This window comes from Lepidochelys kempii, chromosome 1, assembly GCF_965140285.1.
Source record: "Lepidochelys kempii isolate rLepKem1 chromosome 1, rLepKem1.hap1, whole genome shotgun sequence".
NCBI lineage: Eukaryota > Metazoa > Chordata > Testudines > Cheloniidae > Lepidochelys > Lepidochelys kempii.
This window is the reverse complement of record NC_136380.1, coordinates 123,810,397-123,833,842: the sequence shown is the minus strand read 5'-3', so window position 1 is coordinate 123,833,842 and position 23,446 is coordinate 123,810,397. Positions and strand designations below refer to the sequence as shown.

The window sequence follows — 23,446 nt, the reverse complement described above, 5'->3', positions numbered from 1 at the left end:
CAGCAGAGAACTTCACTATTGAATTTAAAATATTTGATGTATGATGGTGGTAGGGCATTTGGGGTCCAGGAAAAAAATATCTGCAATCTTTGGATTATTATGCAAGATTCTGAATGCTCTGCTGGAGATGAACTTTCAGAGATTTACAGATTCCAAGGCTAAACTTGTTTACCTAGAAGATTAACCTGTTGCAGAACCCTTTCAAAATAAAATGCCCTCCATCTGCAAATAATGGAGCCAACTGAGAAGTGAGGACAGATCATGCCATTGAGTTCCCCTTTTTCATCATCCAGCACTCCCAACCACATTCTCTTCTTTAACTTCTCACAGCTCTGCAATAAAAGAGGTATTAACTCCCACTGTGACTGCTGATAAGATTAGCAACCCATCCTTCAGTCAGCAAAGTATTTTAAAAATAATTTAAAAAACCCATAACAAAACACCCCACCTTTTTTGATTTGGGAGATTTTCTGATAAGAAATGAACACACACACTTCAGGTTGTGTATGCTTTCCTGTCATGCTCTTCTGGTTAACTGGTCAGTTCCTACAGGAGGATCAGGGACACCTGATTTTATGTACCTACAGGCCCCTGCTTTCACATCAGTAATGAGATATAGGCCAGTGGATATTGTGAACTGCTCCTCCTGGCTGGCATTGGGAATGGAACAGTCAGCTAGAAAAAAACCTAACTGCAAAATGACTGACTTTATGTCGGCGAGAATGTTTGAGAGCATGCAGAATGATGTCTCTTGATTTCATTCAAGAGTCAAATAGCCTTATGGGACATACTGCCATCAGGTTATGGAGAGATGGCTCTGGAGGAGGAGGAAACATTGGATGGCCATATAAAATATTGTATAACTCCCAAATGGGAGAATATTACCTTAAGAATCATGATTAGCTTTATCTGATTATGAAGCATAGAATTCTTATGGGGGATATATAGACCAGCCACTACAGAGGCTACTTTTGGCTTAGAGAGGATTTACTAATACTTAAACAGTTAATATACAGTTAGGTCTTCAGAGCTCTGTGTGTATATCATCTAATTTATTTTGTAGAGGAAAAATATTCCATCATCCAAATTAAAGACATAGGGTGAAATCTTGGCCTCATTAAAGTCAATGGCAAAACTCTCACTGACTTAATCGGGGCAGGATTTCACTCATGATGTATACTTGTCTTTGATGAGAAACTATTAATCGACAAGTAGAGCATTCTGAGTGTCTCTTCTTCCATCTGTAACCTCGCCACTCTTTTTTTCTGTTAATGTCAGTTATGTGTTATGCAAATAACCATAGGAACACGAAGCGTATTTTGATAACAGTTTGGTAGGAGGATTTGATGTCTTAGGGGAGTGGAGATAGTACAATGAGCTTTTCACCTCTAAACCACTTAGTACTTAACACACACACACAAAAAGCATGGCCGTCTGGCTGTTCTGTTGATTTAATATAAACCACTGTAGTTTCAGTTCAGTTCCTAGTGGACACAGGTCAATATTAATTTGCACTAGTTGGTTCTTATTAGCAGTCTCAGTAGTTACTCTAAATATATACCTTCTCATTTAATCGAAGGGCAAGCTGCCAAAACACAAGACCACCACAGTGAACCTGAGATGGTAGAGAGATTATCTGACTGCAGATTCTCACAGGTTAGAAAGCCAAATCAATCAATATTGCTCAGAGCAGAAGATTATGAATGTTCTAATTCTATATAGGGTGAAACTTTCAAAAGCTCCTATGTCGCATTTTCAAAACTGACTTAAGCATTTAGGCTTAACAGTCTGTTCCATGGTGTATTTAGCTGTGAGGCTGAGTACCTTTCCCAAATCAGAAGAGCTCTGTGTAGCTCAAAAGCTTGTCTCTTTCACCAACAGAAGTTCATCCAATACCTCACCCATATTAGAATCATAGAATATCAGGGTTGGAAGGGACCTCAGGAGGTCATCTAGTCCAACCCCCTGCTCAAAGCTTGTCTCTTGAAGTCCTTAATTCCTGTTGAAAGACACTGCGACTTAGGCTTTTAAATGCCTACATTTTTTGTCATTGCTGTGTGTACAGGGCTGTAATAAGTAAAAGCCTGAAGTAATACAAAGATTTTATCACAGTTGAAAATTGTAAATCATATAATACTTCTATAGCAGTTTCTATCAAGGATCTCAGTGTGGCATACTAACATCAATTAATTGACCCTCTCTAAATCTTTGGGAATTTTGTTGAGTCCCTGTCACAGGGCAGCTGCCCTTAATGGGAAATTAGGGCCTTGTCTGCCTGAGACAGCCCTACCTGGGGATTATTAACTGCCTCAGGTGGCTAATTAGTAACCAAGCAGCTGGACCTAATAAAGGTTATCCAAGCTCAATTAGAGGGAAACTCCAAAGGGAGACAGGATGCTCCTGTGGAGAGGAGCTCCCAGAAGAGGCCTGAGCAAGAGGGCTGGGTAGGGAGCCTAGAGGATGAGTTCTCTGGGGAACCCACCAGAATGGGGAGTCTGTCTGGAGAGGAGGGTCTGGTCTCAGCCAGAGGTCTCCAAGATACTGCCCTGGCGAAGATCAGCTGCTGTCCTAGAGAAGAGTTGCAGTGGTTGGACCTCCCTGGACCTCTGAATCCAGAGAAGGGTCTTACTCCAGTAGGAGCAGTAGGCCTAACCGCAGGGGCAGAGACAATCTTGGGGAAAGAGCCTGGATGGAAACAAGCCCTGGACTCAGGTCGGGGACAGAAGGGCTAGGAACGACTTAGTCACCCAAATGAGATGCTGGAGTGAAAGTTTTGTTTATATTCTGTTTTGGCTTTTCTGTTAAGAAATGAAACCCTCCACAGGGAGGTGCTCTTTAGCATCGGGAAAATCTAGTAAGGGCTCACCTGTAACCCTATGCCTACCTGCAAGGGGGCACACCAGTCAGCCTGGAATGATGACAGTCCCCATGTCACAAATTAGGAAACTGAAGTACAGAGAAATTAGTAACTTTGCAAAGTCATGCTGTAAGCCATTGGCAGAGCTGGGCACAGAGCCAGGTCTCTGATCTCATGGACTTATGTCATAACCACAGGATAATCTTTCCTCCCTATATGAGTCTCTCTGCTCTGAATTAATTTAACTAGAACAAGTATTTCATCATAGTTGATAAAAAGAGGCATGCAGTAGTTTATTTCTCTGCATTCGTTTTGGAGATAAAACTGCAGGGACAACTTCAGTTTCTGAGCAGACTTTATTTCAGTTGCTAGTGTTTGCTTTGGGTAATTATCTCCATTTGAAACACCAGTAAATTTTCAACATCGGACACAGTTTATTTAAAAGACAAAAGGACAACACAATCAACTGAAAAAAAATGTATGTGACATTATTAAACATTTACAGACCAGGTATAAAGGTTAATTGAGTACAGCAATATAATTTTGAGCATATTCCTATGAAAGGAGAGTCACCATCCATTTGGCACACAATTATGTCGTGTTATCTCCCAACGGCAAAGCGAATGGAGCAAATTTGTTTTCTGATTGTGCCAGCTATGATTTCCATCTGTATGACTACCTTAGCACTAAGAAAACTGAAGAATCAGTTACAGAATGGTTGAAACACTTCAGGAGTGGAGTAGCTGGAAAAGCCACACAGCCTGCTGTGAAGTATTTAAGTGGCTGCTACATTATCAGCCCTGTCTGTAATAGACCCCCTTGGCTTCCAGAAAGCCATTAAAATTGATGGCAATGGCTATGCTAACAGTTGCCCTTCTTTGTCTGCTAGAATAGATCAAGCTGGCTAAGTGAATGTTGAGTTCCAATATACATTCTTTTAATATCAGTTTAAAACAAATGCATAAAATCACAGTATATTGTACAGCCACACACACACACACACACACACCATATTATATAATAACACTAAAATATATCAATTTAAAAGGAAGAAATATGTGCTTAATAGATTGAAAACTGTGGCATGTGATGAATGTGTGAAAACACTGGACGTATCATTCTTCCAGGGTGCCCACATTTCCAGTTCAAGGATAGTGTTGACAAGATCTTCAGGACAACTGTAGTTGCCTGTAAATTTCCATAATCTCAAAAATACATGTACTCAGTCATAGTCTAGCTGCTTTTACTCTTGGTACATTAACAGAAATTGGTGGCTGGATAAAGACCTGCCATTGTGTTCTGTTCTCCCCCTTCAGTTTAGGGAAAGAGCAATCATGAGTCATGGTTTTGGGTCTCATGATCTCCCCTTTCAATGCTGTGCAATGAGCACTTCCCTCTTATAGCTGCAGCTTTAAGCATTAAACTGCAGCATTAAGCGTTGAATACCTTAACCTCTCATGGTGGTGTAACTAGAGTGCCTCTTGCTGGTGTCACCTTCCTGAGTGCATATTTAAATTGGGTGAAATAGGAATCCTTTTTTTCGAATATCAATGAATTTAACTGGTGTCCTACAACTAGAACTTGTTTTGAATGGAACTGTCAAGTACAACGTACAACCTGATTCTGAATAATGTGGATAAAAAACGTGACAGGCCATTATAGATGTAGACATTTAATACAGGGCATTCGAGCTGCCTGCAGCATGAGAATACAGGTCTCAGTATGCAATTTTCAGTTTGGTTTATTATTTAATAATAATTCTCCCTTTGTCCTTTTCATTCATTTATTTATTTTGGTTTACCGTTTTAGAATAAACCTTATTCTCTGCCTCCAAAACAAAAATCAAGAATACCCTTTGATTTCTATGCTATATGCTTGATAATATTTTCTTAATCAAATCAAGAGAATACTAAGTTCTAAACCTTAATATTGAGACCCTCCCAGCTGTGCGTGTGATGGTGGGAGGGGCAGTTGTGGTTAAGAATGCTGATAAGAGTGCATCAGCAATAATTAAACACCTCAAATGCAAACTGTAAAAGGTATAGAACTCTGTAGGTTAAAATATTTCACACATGGTGCACAGTTAATCTGTGCAGTGGTGTTTACCAATTAAAATGGCCCAATTGTCATCGGCACTAATTCCTGGCTTTTAGAAGTTTGCATGGTAGGCTCCTTAGAAGTTAAGGGATTTTCTATTATGGTAGCCAGTTGGATACCTTCTGCATTCTTACCCTCAACACTTTGGACTAATCTGCCTTGCTTGTTAAACTGCTCTGGGGTGTGTGACTTGTTTATTGTCCAAGCCTCCCCCTTGTCCTGTTCTGAGTTCATGTTTTGTCCTTCTACATGTTCTCGTCTCTTGCGGTACCATATATGCAGGCAGCCGTAAAGGAGGATCCCGGCAATGATGAGAAGCAGAATACTGCTAGTTAGCCAGATACCCAGGGCCAGATCTTTTTTTTTGTTGCTTGCAGATGCTGGATCTTCTTCTAATGTGTGAAAAATTCTGCACTGGTCACTGGAGGGGTTTGCAGATTGGCAGGTTACACACAATATGTAGGTGGTTAGTGGAGTTAGGTTTTCTATGACAAATGAAGACCGACTAGTAGGCACTCGCTCTTCTTTCTGAAAATTTTTTCTTGAATAACCTGACAGCATGTTGTTCCTGTTGGGATGATACATAATACTGTAAAAGCTGTCATCACAAATGGCCATGGGTGGCCAAATTACCATTGCTGTGCTTCCTGTTACATTTTGTATTGTTACTCCCATTGTGATGCCACTCAATATTTTTTCACAACTGTCTCCCCACAAGAAAGGAAGATTATAGTTGCAGTTCCAGAAAAATAAGGAGATGTCCCAGAAGCTTCACCACGGAGAAGAACTATGTGGCTCTTAAACATTAGTGTTCTGTAATTTAGAAAAGTAATTTATTAGGAAACAGTGCTTTTAATTTTTCTATGGGCAATTTAAAATGAAGTAATCTGATCAGTCTGAATCTATAAGCAAAGAGAATCTTTGGCACTTGCATTTGTTTGAAAAATAAATCATAGAGTATTTTCATACCTTTCCAGTTGCAGAAATGTTTGGTACTATTGTGTAAATCACTGAATATTTCAATCCTAAGGAATCTGCAGTCAGACAATACACCAGTGGGAGTGAAATTACCCATAATTTAAAAACTTCTGTTTATTAAGAGGGAAACTTTCAAAAGAGGCATAATGAGCATAAAGCACTAAACTCCCACAGACTTCCAGTGGGTGTTGGGTGCCTAACTCCCCTTTGTGCCTTTTGAAAATCTTCTCCTGACTCGGTTGCCGTGTAAAAACTAAACAGTCAGAATTTTTAATGGACACATGAGGTAGTACGCATGTCTGTTGACATGAGAGATCATGGAACAATTTTTTTGTTAATTGCATACATTTTAAATATCTTTAACAGAAAAGGGAGCATGATATTCAACATTGCTTATCACTTTGATAGTATAAAGTTACAGAGGCTTAAATATTGAGCACTATTGGAGAGCTGACCCTAAAAACTTCTAAGAAAGGAGATTCCACCACCTTCCTAGGTAACGCATTCCAGTGTTTCACCACCCTCCTAGTGAAAAAGTTTTTCCTAATATCCAACCTAAACCTCCCCCACTGCAACTTGAGACCATTACTCCTCATTCTGTCATCTGCTACCACGGAGAACAGTCTAGATCCATCCTCTTTGGAACCCCCTTTCAGGTAGTTAAAAGCAGCTATCAAATCCCCCCTCATTCTTCTCTTCCGCAGGCTAAACAATCTCAGTTCCCTCAGCCTCTCTTCATAAGTCATGTGTTCCAGTTCCCTAATCATTTTTGTTGCCCTCCGCTGGACTCTTTCCAATTTTTCCACATCCTTCTTGTAGTGTGGGGCCCAAACCTGGACACAGTACTCCAGATGAGGCCTCACCAATGTCGAATAGAGGGGAACGATCACGTCCCTTGATCTGCTGGCAATGCCCCTACCTATACATCCCAAGATGCCCATTGGCCTTCTTGGCAACAAGGGCACACTGTTGACTCATATCCAGCTTCTTGTCCACTGTAACCCCTAGGTCCTTTTCTGCAGAACTGCTGCCGAGCCATTCGGTCCCTAGTCTGTAGCAGTGCATGGGATTCTTCCATCCTAAGTGCAGGACTCTGCACTTGTCCTTGTTGAACCTCATCAGATTTCTTTTGGCCCAATCCTCTAATTTGTCTAGGACCTTCTGTATGTTCACATTTCCTGGCTGCAGTGTAGACATATACTAAGCACTTAAGTGTTTTTGAAATGTTTATGCTAAATTACTAGCATAAATGACTTTCGCAATGATTATGAAATAAAAGATTAGTGATTTCACTACAGTGTGAACATATTATTTCATATTGTGGATGTAATGGATTCTGTCTCCTGTCTAAATAACAATTTAGTATTGGAAAATTTTTCTGAGAATGGAAGCTTATAAAATTCTGACATAGCAGATATTCTGAAGTTTATGTGAGGTAGTACACATGTCTGTCTACCTTTCTTTTTTTAAGTTGGAAAAACCACTGGAAAAATTACCCATCTGAGGATCACATTAAAATAACTGTACCTTATGCACCATTTTCATTGAAGCACAATAGTCCTTAAAAAAAACAAAACTGCTACTCATATGTGGGGACATATTTCTCAGAATTCTCAGTTGCAGTTTGTGTATTTTGCTTATTTGGGAAGAATATAAGGCATATGCTCATCTACAATACAACAATAAACATATTTTTAAAATATAAATGCCAACACACCCATCTAAATTATATAGGCAGTTCTAAAAAATAACAAAAACAAAACAACCTACCCCTCGAGAATGTAGGTGCCCTTCTTTCTAACCACCATAAAATATAGGCAATGAAACAGCTGCATCAATTTCAAAGAAATGAGTTTGCCATTGAATAAACTCATTGGATAAACAGATGGGGGCACACCACAGACTAGAGTGGTTTTTATAATACTAAACTTGGCCATCCATCTTAAGTCTCTTAGGTATCTATACGGTGGTCTACACTATAATATCAGAGCATCTAGTTGCTCATGAGTCCCATATCAAGTTTTAGTTAAATAGATCCTAGATAATTACATTTTAAGTAAAAAGATTTTTTTTAAATATTGCCTGATCATATTTAGAATCCATCATCTCATTCGCAGAGCTATTTGAGTAGAATTTTGGTTTTTTATTTTTTTTAAATGTAATCACAATGTTTTGTTTTGTTAGCAAGCATTAATTACATTTTACTATTTAGACGTAACGTACATAACATGATATCCTAATGTTTGAAAAATTAACTTAGTATTTTATTCATTATAAAATCTTTACTGACCTTCACTTCCTGATATAAATCCTTAGAATAAGATTTTCAGATGGAGAGATTGCGAAACTGAAAACTGAGATTTTCTGTGTCCTTTTGTGTAGGTGATTTCCTCCTTCATGATCTGTACTTGCCAGTTTTCTCTCTTAGATTCTCTGAACTAAATTCTAGTTGCTTGACACTTGCAATTCTATTCTCCAGGGATGCTGGTGACACTGTTTCTTTCTCTTCTACTTAAATTCGTACATGAACACATCTTGTCTAAGTAGCCTGTTGCCTAGGTTTTTAAAGAACATGCAGGAAAAAAGACATACATTCTCTCACTCGCTACCTCTTGGACAATATAGTGTATGAGCACTCCAGTTACATGCAGCTCTGTATGTACCTAGGCTTGCTTCAGTGATGCTGTGAGTGAATAAGGCTAGCACTTTTGTGACATCGGCAGAACAGGATGTTTGGTTGGTTTTTTTTGTTTTGTTTTGTTTTTTGGAATTTTTTTTTAGTGAAAGGATGTGGGGGAAGCAATAGCTTAAAAAAAGGCAAGCTTCTCCCAGTGATTAATGAGAACTTTGCTGTTTCAGGTTTCTGCTTTAGTCTTTTTGTATTCCTCTGCAATATTTTTTATTATTATTTTTTTAATAATCCCTTGTCACAGTTTTATAATGCGCCACTAATCCATCATTTACTGGTGGATTGTTCCAAACTGCTTTACATGTTTGATGTAAAATGTCCAAATATTCATGGGGAAATATGGTATTTTTGTAGGCTGGCTATTTCTGATTCTTCTGCCTGGTTTTTTGAAGAATATTTTAGTGCCTGCTTTTTCATAACTGTTCTCTTCCTTGAAGTATGCAGCTGTACCCTTTCTCCTCACTCTAAACATCTGTAGAATAATAAAATACTGTATAATTTGATAAAGGAAAATCGTCTCTACACTGGGATGTTCTGTAGTGCAGATATTTTTGTTACTCAAAGTCTACAAAGTTATAAACCCCAAGAACAAATGAATGCAACAATTAAAACCATTACTGTGAAATATAAAGCTTCTGCGTTTAGGGATAATTTTTTTTTATAGTATCCAGTATACTGAAGCATTCATCTGTGTTTGGTTTTTAAAGTCTGTTTAATGTTTTATGAAACGTTTGGGAAAATTAACTCTGTACTTCATCAGTATCAATAGGCAACAAACTTGTAGACTAAGGTTGCTCCATTACAGACCTGTCTATTATCAGTTAAAGACCTAAATAGAAGAGAGAGAAAGGATATTCCATCAGCTATTCTCTTACTTGAATGTTTATTGAGTCATCTGCTGTCATACATTATTTTAGCAATCATAAATAGGGTACCTATTCTTGCAAGGACACAGCAAATCAAGAAAATAGCCCAGGAACCAAGCTGCTGCGGCAAGCTAGCTACACTTGAAATAAGAGCATAAATCAGGAGTAGCATGGTTTGTAAAATTAAATATTTTTCAAGCATTCATCAAGCTTTACCATTTGATTTCCCAGTCCCTACTTCTGCATGTGTTTGTGCAGTTTTGCATTTAATACTCAGTTGTAGTTTTGGGCTCTCTGCCAGTCAGTGTTAATTTAGAATTCAGTATTTCAATCAGCTGTGATCTAATAACAGGATTTTTAGCTTCTTCCTGAGCAGTGTCCTTTGTGGATTCTGATAATCTTCCAAACATCTGTTGCAGTTTGAGTTCACAAAAAGAATGGCTAAATAATTTGAGAAAATATCCCCGCCCCATCATTATAAATATGCAATCTGTAACAGATGTCAATAGTTGTAATTTAAAATACGATAGAGGGACATATTTCACTGTGTAGTCTGTTCACTCTAGCAGAGACAGCTCCCTGAGCAGAAGAAATGTGATAACATTAAAAATAAGGTGAAGTGAAACTTCTGGATCTCCAGAGTACAAAAATACTTGGTTGGTTGTAACTCCTTTTCTGTAATAGTTAGCTGAAATAATGTTAACTTGTTGGATATTTTCTGTGCATATTTTATAATATTAAATACAAAGTTGCTCAGTTAAAATCAGAGTCTGGAAATGGGAAAGTTAAGGTTCCAACACCAACATTTAACTTGGCCATCTTATGTCTTATATGTTTTATAGCGTATACATTTACAACAGCTGCATGTTTTTAAATGCTGACAAGTAACTGCTTTTCTTTAGTAGACAGTTGTTCAAAAGTTGGTGGAATCCAGCTTCCTGCTTATTAGTTTAGTTCCCAAGTGGCCTCACTGTATAGCCACAGAGAGCATATTACAAAAATCTAGTCTTGACTGGCAAGGGCATGAATAACTGTGGTGGGCTCAATATCGGAGAGAGGTCACGCTCTTCTCCCTAGGTGCGCTCTTGGAACATGTCTGCATTATGAGGACTATACCTGCACAGCTATGGCATTATAGCTATGCCAATATAACCCCGTAGTGTAGATGCAGCCTACCCCAACAGAAGGGGTTGTCTGTTGGTATAGCAACACTACCTCCCTAGGTGATAAGAGTGTCTATACTCAAGGTGGGGTCCACATAGCTACAATGCTCACGGGCATGGATTTTTCACACCCTGGAGCAACATAGCTATTCCAACCAAAATTATAAGTGTATACCAGACCTTGGTCACAGCTGCTTTCTGAGCAGCCCAGGATTTAATAGTACAATTAGCTTGCACTCATGTCTTAAAATCAGTGAATACTGAGGAGAAGCAAAGCGGATCCAACAGAACCTGCAGAAACAAAAGATGGGCAAGCTCCTGTGAAAGAAGGAACCAATATAATCTCTGCCACTTCCTATGATTGCTTTTCTCCATGCTGCAAATATTACCCCTCTCATATAAGTGGAGTTTGACAGCAAGCTCTCATCCGAGCCCCAATGTGAGTTAGAAATCATTTTCCAGATTCTCAGAGGGTATAAGTCTACATAGTTATATTGACTGAGGTGAAAAAAACACTGATCGAGAACAGCTAAGGATCTTGCCTTGTATATTAATTGACAGAATTTCTGTCAGCCTGTGTCACATGTCCATTTATAGATATTATGAGCTCAAATGAGAACCTTTATCAATTAGTTGTAGTGATCACTAAGTTTAGAAATCTGATTTTACTTACTCGAGCCTTCAGAACGTTACATGAGACAACATTAAATGGAAACCGTAACAGTTTCTATTGATTTTTTCCCCCCCAAATGTTCTGTAAGTGAAACTACAGTACCAGGATATGCTCCAGTTATGTTTGGTAATCTAGATCAGTGGCTCTCAGCCTTTCCAGACGACTGTATCGCTTTCAGGTGTCTGATTTGTCTTGTGTACCCAAGTTTCACCTCACTTAAAAACTACTTGCTTACAAAATCAGACATAAAAATACGCAAGTGTCACAGCACACTATTACTGAAAAATTGCTTATGTTCTCATTTTAACCATATAATTATAAAATAAATAAATTGGAATATAATTATTGTACTTACATTTCAGTGTATAGTATATAGAGCAGTATACATTTCAGTTTGTACTGTCTTCGCTAGTGCTTTTATGTAGCCTGTTGTAAAACTGAGCAAATGTCTAGATGAGTTGATGTACCCCCTGGAAGATCCCTGCATAGCCCCACTGTTACGTGTACTCCTGGTTGAGAACCACCGAGATATTAGCTTGAGCCACTTTTGTGCCCTTTTAACATGGTGTAGTCATAAAATTGAGGGAGGAATTATAGTGGTAGTATAAATAGTAAGTGGAAGATGTCCAGTCATCAACAATTAGCGTTTATTACATTCAGCTTATTAAGGAACATTTTAGTCAGTCATGTCTTCTGTTTTAAAAGGAAGCTTTGAAACTCATCTTCTATATTAGAGCTAAAGAGGCAAAGTTCTGTCTGAATTCTGTATAATTTAATATGCTTAAAAATAGCACTGTCAAATTATTAAAACTGTGATTAATCACAACTATTTTTTTAATCACACTGTTAAATAATAATAGACTACCAATTTAAATTCAGCATGGAAGCACATCCTCTGGAATGGTGGTTGAAGTATGATGGGGCATACGAATGTTTAGCATATCTGGCATGTAAATATCTTGCAACCCTGGCTACAACAGTGCCATGCAAACACCTGTACTCACTTTCAAGAGGCATTGTAAACAAGAAGTTGGCACCATTATCTCCCATAAATGTAAACAAACTTGTTTGCCTTAGCAATTGACTGAACAAGAAGTAGGACTGAGTGGACTTGTAGGCGCTAACATTTTACATAGTTTTGTTTTTGAATGCAGTTATGTAAAACAAAATAATTCTACATTTGGAGATTTCACTTCAGAACTTGTATGAGCTGAACTGAAAAATACCATTTATTTTGTTTTATCTTTTTTACAGTGCAAATATTGGTAATAAAAATAATATAAAACAAGCACTGTACAGTTTGTATTCTCTGTTATAATTGAAATAATTATATTTGAAAATATAGAAAAACATTCAAAAATATTTATAATAAATATAAATTGGTATTCTGTTGTTGTTTAACCATGCTATTAAAACTGATTAATTGTGACTGTTTTTTAGTCTAGTTTATTTGTTTTGCATTAATCGCATGAGTTAACTGTGATTAATTGACAGCCCTACTTAAAAATATTGCACAAAAAGTAATGTACATTGTATCCAATGAGAGATTTTGACAGTGCAGGAAATTGAGTTATTTTTGTTAATACTATTTTTTTTCTCCCATCAGGCTTTGAATTTGACATATTCCAGCATTTACAGCAACTACAGGAACTTTGTTGGTCCCCCTCACTTTAAAGTCATTTGCAGGCTCCTTGGGTACCAGGGCATCGCTGTGGTAATGGAGGAATTACTGAAGGTGGTCAAAAGCCTGGTATGTTAACAGATTTTCTCTCTCTTTCCACGGGACACGGACTTGGAGATGAAGCTGCACCCAACCCTGACACAGTGCAAGGGCCAGGCCTGCCCCAAAAACACCTGGGGCCCTGCCCCTCCACGCCAAGTGCACAAAGATAGCAAGCAAGAGGGGCAGAGTCTTGCATGCATGCCAAGCTCTGGCCTCTGATCCAGGAGTGGTGCAGGCAGGCTCAGCCTAGCAGGATCCTTGGGGTGGGGGTGGGGGAATCCAGGTGTAATCCAGGGAATCCCCAGCCCCATCCTGCAGCCCTCACCCCCGCATCCCAACCCTCTGCCTCAGCCCTGAGCCCCTCCCACATACTGAGCCCGTCATCCCCAACTCTGTTGGGTCGCGGGCATCAACAATTTTCAGCTGGGTCCCAAGAAAAAAAGTTTGAATCCAATGCATCAGTTACCCATTTTGAAGCTGGGTAAACTGGAGGTGGCCTTTCTGTGTGTGAGTGAGTGAGACTCAAACCCATGACTTTCAAGATTGTAGGTGAGTGCCTTAACCACACAGGCACTGTACCTCTGAGTAGGGTGGGATAGGCTTTTGAAGATAATGACAAGAAGCTTAAACTTGATGCACTAGCAGATGGAAAGATTCGACGAGGGGAGTGACATGATCTAGTCAGATAAGGAAGATGAGGATAGTGGCTGCATTTTGTTTGGATGGCAGGGGACAAAGTTGAAAATGTTGCTCTAAGCAAGGTGGGATGTAATACTTCTACACTCCTATATAGTGTTTTTCATCTATAGATCTCAAAGCGTTTCACAATCTTTAATATATTTATTCTCACAAAAGCCCTCTGTGAGGTAGGGAAGCATTGTTATCCCCACTTTGTAGATGAGGGAACTGAAGCACAGAGAGGCTAAGTGACTGCTGAAGCTCACGGGGGAATTCTGTGGTGGAGCAGGGAATTGTACCCAAGTCTCCCAAGTCCTAGGCTGGTGCTGTAACCACTGGACCATCCTTCCTTTTGCTGAGAGCCTGAATGAAGGATTTGGCTATGGGGATGGAAAGCAAAGGATAGATCTTGGCGATGTTGAGGAGGAAGAAGCAGTGGGATTTGGTTATGGGCTTGGAAGTGTTGGGCAAGGGAGGGGAAACTCCAGAACAACCACCAAATTGGTGATGGTGTTGACAGCAATGGAGAGTGGGTAAGTGGAGAAGCTTTGGGAGGGAAGATGAGAAAGTTTGGTTTTGGCCAAATTAGAAGATATCCAAGAGGCAACATTAAGAGACAGGCTGGGATATGGGGTTGGATGGGAGGAGAGACCTGTGTACTGAATGGTATGTGAGAATGTAATTAAAGACAGAACCACAGTACCTATGCACAAGGGGGCCTGAATTCATGTTGCTGGGGCATCCTTAATTCTGGCATTTCCTAACTCATAAGTGCTTGATTTGCAACCTTAAAAAATAAATGAATGAATAATGTAACTTTTTATATATGTTTTGGGCCTTTGTTTCCTAGATAAGATTTTTCTGTTGGCCTTGGTTATTGTGCTGTTGCCACTGTAACACACACCGAGAGTGGTTAATAATATCTAAATAATGCACATCTGTTTATAACATGCTCAGATATGAAGTCCTCTGATCATTTGATGATAGAAACCTTAAACCAGTAACTTTTTTTTTTTAATTGAAGCCTTTCTAAGTCAAAAATTAGCAATACAGTGAAGGAAAAAATGTGTTGGGGGAAGCGATACGTTTGTCTTCGATACCTATGACCAATTCAGTTTTAATACATTTGTACAGCGTGACCGTTTAGACCCCAAACCTGCAACCCTTCACGCACATGAGGAATTTAACATACACGAGTAGTCACATTGAAGTCACTGGGATTACCTGCATGCATAAAGTTATTTATGTACATAAGGATCAGGATCATTGGCAGGATCAGGGCTGTGTACTGTCACCCAGTTCAGTTGCTCTTCACGGTTTGGGTGCTGTGGTTAAAAACTGTGAAATGGTAACTCTAATAGTCACTTGAAGAGTTCATTAGAACTGCTGTAATTCCTCACTTCCTTCCTTCCTTTTTTTTTTAAAGAAGATGCAACTACAATCATTTCTTTTAAAAAGCTGTTTCTTTAAGCAGTGCAAAGACTATAGGAAGAACTGTAGGACATACAGAGTTAAGAAACATAAGATTTTAGAGCATATTCAGTGCATATGTAGAATGAACTGCATAAATGTCGTCTTCGTTAGTTCCACAACAATAATATTGTTATGCATGTCTGTCTTCCCTTAGCTGCAGGGCACAATTCTTCAGTATGTGAAGACCTTGATGGAAGTGATGCCTAAAATCTGTAGATTACCTAGACATGAATATGGCTCTCCAGGTTGGTTTACCTATGATGTTACCACCATTGAATTAATAAGAGGACATTAATTCCTGGCTTCCAGTATATTTTTTTATAAACAATTCATGTATGTACATCTCATTGTAAATTATTTGCTCTCAAATAGCCATTGGGCAATGAGTGTTGGGGCAGAATAGGAATTGTTTCCAAATTTTCTGTTGCTATCTTTCATACTTGCATAGGGTTCCCTGCCTGGCAATCTCTAGTTCCCAGTTCTCTGGAAAAGTTTCCTGCTCATTTCTTGTCCTTGTCAGATGTAATATACGGTTTATTAGACAATCTTTGAAGGAGTACTCAGTGCAAACTGGGATATAGTTCTGCAAATAATTAAGTTTAAGGTTTGGTGGGGGCATCCTAGCCATTTAATGAGTCACAGTAGTTGCAGGAGAAGAAGCTGCTCTGGAAGCTGGATGCCATACAAGAGAGAATTAATTGGTAATTAGTATTTGTCATATTGTTGATTCCAATTTTGAAACGGCTTTCCTACCTCCAAACATCCCTTTTCTACAACTTCTAACAACACAAATGAATCCTTATATTTGCCACCCACCTTTTTGAGCATTCTTTTATTTTTCCTGTGTTACTTAGGTTTATTAACTGGAATGAGGTTGATTTTGCTCCCCATAGCATATTTGACTTTCATTGCAAAGGCTGAACCAAATCAAAGATTTGCTAAGTGTTCCTTCCTGTTTTTCTCTTTGGAGCATAGAAATGGATGAGTCATATCAATTAACCATTATAAAAATTTGAAGGGTTTAGATGTCTTTGTGCCTGGATTTAGGAATAAGCAATAGGTGCTACCATACATAGAGTCACGTAGGCCCCTATGTGGGGAAAGCCTGAATAAGGATTAGGAAGCTGAATTTCACCTCGGCGAGATTCCTTCAGAAGATTCTTTTTGGGGACGGGGTCCTTCCTGCCCTAAGGAATGAGCAGCAAGGAAGAAGTGGCCTGGGCTCCTTGGAGAAATTTGCTCAGGACTCTTTCTGCAGGAAGAGTAAAACTCAGAAAGGGTAAAACTCATTTGTGTAGGAGACAGAGCTGCCTTCTTTTGGAGCTAAACTTTCTCAAACCTCAGCACTTTCCTTTCCAAGTGCCATGTGCCTTTCCTCGACCTGGTTTTCACTAATAAAAAACCATAGTGTAGCATACATTTAGAAAAAATAACATGTCATCTTCCCTTTGCGGGGGAAAGAAGGAGAAACCTCGTTAAACAGATGCTAGTCATGTTCCTCAGTGCACTACAGGAATGTGCTTGGAAACCACAGGTGATGGGTGTGGTATAAGAAACTGAATAGAAAACTTGTGTGGAGACTCAGGGCATCCATATTTACTCTCTGTGTGACCTTCTTCCCCAATAGTAGCATTGCTCCCGCTGGAACCATACTATATTTTCATGATCTCTGTTGGCTGCTGCCCCAACCCTCATTGGTGGGAAGGAGGGGAAAGCTTAGTGCGACAAGGGGGAACCAGTGTTGTTGTCTGTGGGGAGAAAATGTTGCAGACAGTAGCCATCCCTCTCCAGCCTGTAAAACTTCGTTTCTTCCTCCCTCTGGCCTACACAGCGCTAACCCAGCAGACTGAGAGGGGAGGGACATGTGCCGTACAGTCACTGTTCTGTCCTCTCCCTTCTGTGCCACCCTTCCCCACACCAGTTTCTTTCATGGTTTGCTCCTTTTGGCTCACGTTAGTGGAGGGAAGCGTATAGGCCAGGGGTGGCCAACCTGTGGCTCCGGAGCCACATGTGGCTCTTCAGAAGTTAATATGCAGCTCCTTGCATAGGCACCGACTCCGGGGCTGGAGCTTCAGGCACCAACTTTCCAATGTGCTGGGGGGGTGCTCACTGCTCAACTCCTGGCTCTGTCCCCACTCCACCCCTTCCCCTAAGCCTGCAGTGCCCTTGCTTCTCCGTCTCCCCGCCTCCTGCACGCCACAAAACAGCTGATCGGGAGGTGCGGGGAGGGATGGGGAGGCGCTGATAGGTGGGGCTGCCAGCAGGTGGGAGGTGCTGGAAACATGGGGGAGCTGATGGGAGGCTGCTGACATATTACTGTGGCTCTTTGGCAATGTACTTTGGTAAATTCTGGCTCCTTCTCAGGCTCAGGTTGGCCACCCCGGTATAGGCCATAACTTCTATGTGCTGTTCACTCCTCCACCTCCTACAGCTCTCAGCACAAGTACCTTAAACAAATGGGCAACTGTACTAGCCATACGCCTGGGCATCACTGAAGATACTCTGCTGCTATTTTAGTTGTCTGGTACAAACTCATTCACACATCACTCTCATTGTCTCAGCCACAAAGACCAAAGCTGCTGCTGTGATCCAAAGCTTTAATGCATAAGGATCGGGGCTGGCTTAAAGTACTGCACATTTATCAATTCAGAATCTATTTCCCAGTTCACATCTACATATGAATAGCCATCATTCTCTATCTAAGTACACTTAGTAAGCCCCTAATTATGTTACACGGCTCAGAGTTTTCATTTGGAATGTTTTGTTGGACGCCATTAATTATATAGGACTTGAGCAATTCCAATCATGTCTGTCCGTGTGGATTTTTAATGACTGTTTATCCATGCTAAAAGGAACAGAGGATGGAGATATGGGCAGCTGAGTTCAAGAGACCTCCTTGCCAACGATTTTGTTTCCATAGAAACGGTGTTTAAGTGGTGTGCAACTTACTCATCCTGTATTTTAGATAAATATTTTTATGTCTGCGTTAAACTAAAGGATTTTGGAGGTGAGGGGGAGACATTGCAGGTGCTGTCAAGTCCTTAAAGGAACTCTGTCCTGTAAATGTTTAAGCATATTTAATTTATCTGTTTAAGTCATCTTAGAAATATAGTTGTCCCATATTTATCTTTTACTTTTCTATCACTAATTTCTTTTAGTGTTTGGATACGACTACGGTTGTTTTTGATCATCTAGCCGTACTAAAATGTCCTTGGGAATCAGAAAAAACATGCTTATGTAGGCGCTGCTGCAGTGATAGGGTTAGACTTGTGCTACTGCTGGAGAACCTGCCAAGGGAGGGAGGGGTAAAGACGGAGCCTTCCAAAATATAAACTGAGAGAGGGGATAGACTTTTAAAAAATTATTATTAAATAAATAAAATTACCACCGAAGATTGCATTGGAGTAAACTTTTTTTTAAAGGTGTATGTCAAATTTTGTGACTAAATTTGAAAATACATATGAAAATGGAGTCAGAGAGGCAAAAACTGGCCTAGGACAAGGTATGATCCAAGAGAATCCCTGAATCACACTGAAACTGTTTTTTAAACAGTCCTTTAAAATATTTTTTTTCTGTCCTTTAAAATATTTGGGAATGTTTCACTGCAGGTGAAGTCTCTCCCACAGGAATTTGGGGAGTTGCCTCTTCAGGGAAAGTGCCCTGAGTGCACAAAAACTGGAGTTCCAGGACACAGCAGAAGGGCTTTGACAGCAACTGGTTCTTTGGTTTTTTTTAAACAAACTGGGGGCTATGGAAGCAGGAGCTCATCTGTGGGAAAGAGGATGGGGGGAGGAAGCTCACTGGAAGCCTGCTGCAGTAAGACTGCAAGGAAGTATGTTGTAGGTTACTCTGAAGACTCTCCTTTGGGGAGGGAATTTGGAGGGATGCAGGGGCCCACAGGGTACTCGCATGAGTGTATTGGGGAGGGGATGTATGTCAGAGGCAGGCAGGAGAAGGCAGGGACTATTGAGGAGGAAGGGAGAAGGAAGGGAAGGCCCCTTTGAAAGGTCTGATAGTAGTTTACTTATCAAAATGAAGCTTTACTTTCAAGTGTTTAGTATTCTGAATTTGAGATTTCATTGCAGAAAGGAAAATGAAAGAATTTCACTGAGGTCATTTGAAAGCTGATTGCCTTGGAGATGGCCTTCAAATCTCTATATGTACTGGATGGGAAAAAAATATTCTAATTAATTGTCAGAAAACAAGGCAGAAATTGAAACAGCATTTTCATCAGATGAAAAACAAAATGGTCTTGGTTAGACAATAAGCAATCTACTAGATATGAATAACATAATTTTTGTTCAGTGAATACAATAACCAATGGGTGTAATACATGCAGGCCCTGATCATTCAAGAACAAATACATGTGCTTAACCTTGTGCGCTGAGCATAATCCAGCTGAAGTCAATGGGACACAAAGCACATGAAGTTAAGTGTGTGTGTATTTCTTTGCATGGTCAGGGCCAGAGTTTGTATTAAAAGCTCTATGAGAGAACGTAAAATTAAAGGTTATGCCATAGGACCCTGCTTCTTAGGAGGCATTTTATAATGAACAGTAGCAGAGATTTCATTTAATAATAAAAACCCAACAGGCACTGTGCGGAAAATCATAGAGCCCAGCTTAGTTCTTTCAAAGAACAAATGTCATTAGTCTATACTTTAAACATACCATAGGTGGCAAATTTTGTGTTCTTTTGGACCGTTGGGACATGGTTGATCAGAGCTTTTAGCTATGAACCAGGATAGTTTTATAGAAAAGGAAAGAAATGGAGAAACCCAACCCGTTTTAAATTGCCTATGTCGACTTAATCTGTGTGCTAATTAATTTAGAAAGCTAGACCACATCACTGAAATGTGACATCTGCCATGTGAGCTCTTTTGAGATAGGATTTAGGAAGCAGAGATGGGGCCTAATCCTTTGTTAATCCTCTGCATTTACGAAATACATTTTATGTCAAACAACCTTTGTTTCTGATGAGAGTGATGTAAGACAGCTGCAGAGGTTATACGTATGAATAACATTAAATACTTCCTAGTTACACCTACCCTCCCCAGCCTTGTACAAATGAAGGGATTTAATTAAAATTACTGTTAGCCTGGAAAAAAAACTAAATGTTTTTATCTTGGGGATATTGTGTATATTCAGATGATTCAATAACTTACAAATGTGCATATTGTATTTATGTTCACAAATTAGCAGTGGGGAGAAGGAATGCTGCAGACAAAGAAATAAGACTGTCGCTGCCAGGGCTCTTTGGTGATCTGAGCTTTTTTTAAAGGCTCCTAGAAGGGTTTCCTCCTTTTTTGTTGTATATTGCTTAATCTTTTCCAAAAGCAACATATGTACTTCTTATGATGTGGTCAGATGTAGATAAAGGTTGGGGTCACTGAAGCACTAGCCAGAACTTGAAGATATTTTCTGCTCTGATCTCAAGCAAATACTGCTGTTTGTACAATTGTTGTTTCGTGGTTCCATAGCATCTGACTTGCATAGTCAGAGCTGTAGGGGGAATTTGTTCACCCTCTGGGTAAGGTGGTGATTGCATGTGGGGAATACTGGTAGTGTCATTTAATAACCACCGTCATCCCATGCTCATTCTGGCATTTATAACTTAATTCATAAAGAGCTTTAATCTAAAGTTGCAGTAGCATAAATATTAAAATTAGTTTTACAAAGTTTCACCCTAATTTGAATCAATCAAGGATTTGAATTCCTCCACCTTGCCAGAGGCTGGCTAACCTAGTGAGGAGGGCTTTAAACTAGGTTCACCGGGGGAAGGAGACCAAAGCCCTGAGGTAAGTGGGGAAGTGGGATACCGGGAGGAAGCACGAGCAGGAGCATGTGAGAGGGCAGTGGTCCTGCCTTATACTGAGAAAGAGGGATGATCAGTGAGTTCTCTCAAGTGCCTATACACAAATGCAAGAAGCCTGGGAAACAAGCAGGGAGAACTGGAAGTCCTGGCACAGTCAAGGAATTATGATGTGATTGGAATAACAGAGACTTGGTGGGATAACTCACATGACTGGAGTACTGTCACGGATGGATATAAACTGTTCAGGAAGGACAGGTAGGGCAGAAAAGGTGGGGGAGTTGCACTGTATATAAGGGAGCAGTATGACTGCTCAGAGCTCAAGTATGAAACTGCAGAAAAACCTGAGTGACTCTGGATTAAGTTTAGAAGTGTGAGCAACAAGGGTGATGTCGAGGTGGGAGTCTGCTATAGACCACCAGACCAGGGGGATGAGGTGGACGAGGCTTTCTTCCAGCAACTCACGGAAGGTACTAGATCGCAGGCCCTGGTTCTCATGGGAGACTTCAATCACCCCGATATCTGCTGGGAGAGCAATACAGCGGTGCACAGACAATCCAGGAAGTTTTTTGAAAGGGTAGGGGACAATTTCCTGGTGCAAGTGCTGGAGGAATCAACTAGGGGCAGAGCTCTTCTTGACCTGCTGCTCACAAACCGGGAAGATTTAGTAGGGGAAGCTAAAGTGGATGGGAACCTGGGAGGCAGTGACCATGAGATGGTTGAGTTCAGGATCCTGACACAGGGAAGAAAGGAGAGCAGCAGAATACAGACCCTGGACTTCAGAAAAGCAGACTTTGACTCCCTCAGGGAACTGATGGGCAGGATCCCCTGGGAGAGTAACATGAGGGGGAAAGTAGTCCAGGAGAGCTGGCTGTATTTTAAAGAATCCTTATTGAGGTTACAGGGACAAACCATCCCGATGTGTAGAAAGAATAATATGGCAGGCGACCAGCTTGGCTTAACAGTGAAATCCTTGCTGATCTTAAACACAAAAAAGAAGCTTACAAGAAGTGGAAGAGTGGACAAATGACCAGGGAAGAGTATAAAAATATAGCTCGGGGATGCAGGAGTGACATCAGGAAGGCCAAATCCCACCTGGAGATGCAGCTAGCAAGAGATGTTAAGAGTAACAAGAAGGGTTTCTTCAGGTATGTTAGCAACAAGAAGAAAGTCAAGGAAAGTGTGGGCCCCTTACTGAATGAGGGAGGCAACCTAGTGACAGAGGATGTGGAAAAAGCTAATGTACTCAATTCTTTTTTTGCCTCTGTCTTCACGAACAAGGTCAGCTCCCAGACTACTGCACTGGGCAGCACAGCATGGGGAGGAGGTGACCAGCTCTCTGTGGAGAAAGAAGTGGTTCAGGACTATTTAGAAAAGCTGGACGAGCACAAGTCCATGGGGCCGGATGCGCTGCATCCGAGAGTGCTAAAGGAGTTGGCGGATGTGATTGCAGAGTCATTGGCCATTATCTTTGAAAACTCATGGTGATCCGGGGAAGTCCCGAACAACTGGAAAAAGGCTAATGTAGTGCCCATCTTTAAAAAAGGGAAGGAGGAGCATCCTGGGAACTACAGGCCAGTCAGCCTCACCTCAGTCCCTGGAAAAATCATGGATCAGGTCCTCAAGGAATCAATTCTGAAGCACTTAGAGGAGAGGAAAGTGATCAGGAACAGTCAGCATAGATTCACCAAGGGCAAGTCCTGCCTGACTAATCTAATTGCCTTCTATGGCGAGATAACTGGCTCTGTGGATGAGGGGAAAGCGGTGGACGTGTTGTTCCTTGACTTTACCAAAGTTTTTGACACTGTCTCCCACAGTATTCTTGCCAGCAAGTTAAAGAAGTATGGGCTGGATGAATGGACTATAAGGTGGATAGAAAGCTGGCTAGATTTTTGGGCTCAATGGGTAGTGATCAATGGCTCCATGTCTAGTTGGCAGCCGGTATCAAGTGGAGTGCCCCAAGGGTCGGTCCTGGGGCCGGTTTTGTTCAATATCTTCATAAATGATCTGGAGGATGGTGTGGATCGCACCCTCAGCAAGTTTGCAGATGACACTAAACTGGGAGGAGAGGTAGATATGCTGGAGGGTAGGGATAGGATACAGAGGGCCCTAAACAAATTAGAGGATCGGCCAAAAGAAATCTGATGAGGTTCAACAAGGACAAGTGCAGAGTCCTGCACTTAGGATGGAAGAATCCTATGCACCGCTACAGACTAGGGACCGAATGGCTAGGCAGCAGTTCTGCAGAAAAGGACCTAGGGGTTACAGTGGATGAGAAGCTGAACTGAGTCAACAGTGTGCCCTTGTTGCCAAGAAGGCCAATGGCATTTTGGGATGTATAAGTAAGGGCATAGCCAGCAGATCGAGGGACGTGATTGTTCCCCTCTATTCGACATTGGTGAGGTCTCATCTGGAGTACTGTGTCCAGGTTTGGGCCCC

At 40.6% G+C, this 23,446-nt stretch overlaps 2 protein-coding genes across 5 annotated transcripts in view; one reads left to right on the top strand and one right to left on the bottom strand.

Annotated features, from left to right (window-relative positions):
- CYFIP1 (cytoplasmic FMR1 interacting protein 1) overlaps positions 1-23,446 on the top strand; it is a 131,110-nt gene that overhangs the window by 91,233 nt on the left and 16,431 nt on the right. For all 4 annotated transcript variants that reach the window (XM_073353183.1, XM_073353192.2, XM_073353210.1 and 1 more), the window contains 2 exons: positions 12,930-13,073; positions 15,352-15,442. In XM_073353183.1, coding sequence (XP_073209284.1) covers positions 12,930-13,073; positions 15,352-15,442 — 235 coding nt within the window. The remainder of the gene's footprint in view (positions 1-12,929; positions 13,074-15,351; positions 15,443-23,446) is intronic.
- On the bottom strand, positions 3,208-8,680 carry LOC140914684 (fibronectin type III domain-containing protein 9-like). The gene is made up of 2 exons (XM_073353136.2): positions 8,223-8,680; positions 3,208-5,767 (listed from the first exon to the last, which is right to left on the bottom strand). Exon 2 carries the CDS (start codon positions 5,627-5,629, stop codon positions 4,967-4,969), a length of 663 nt encoding a protein of 220 aa, XP_073209237.1. The 5' UTR covers positions 5,630-5,767; positions 8,223-8,680; the 3' UTR covers positions 3,208-4,966.

Bases quoted from the DNA above. Each gene is read 5' to 3' on its own strand.
- LOC140914684 (XM_073353136.2), bottom strand. From the start codon at position 5,629: ATGGGAGTAACAATACAAAATGTAACAGGAAGCACAGCAATGGTAATT.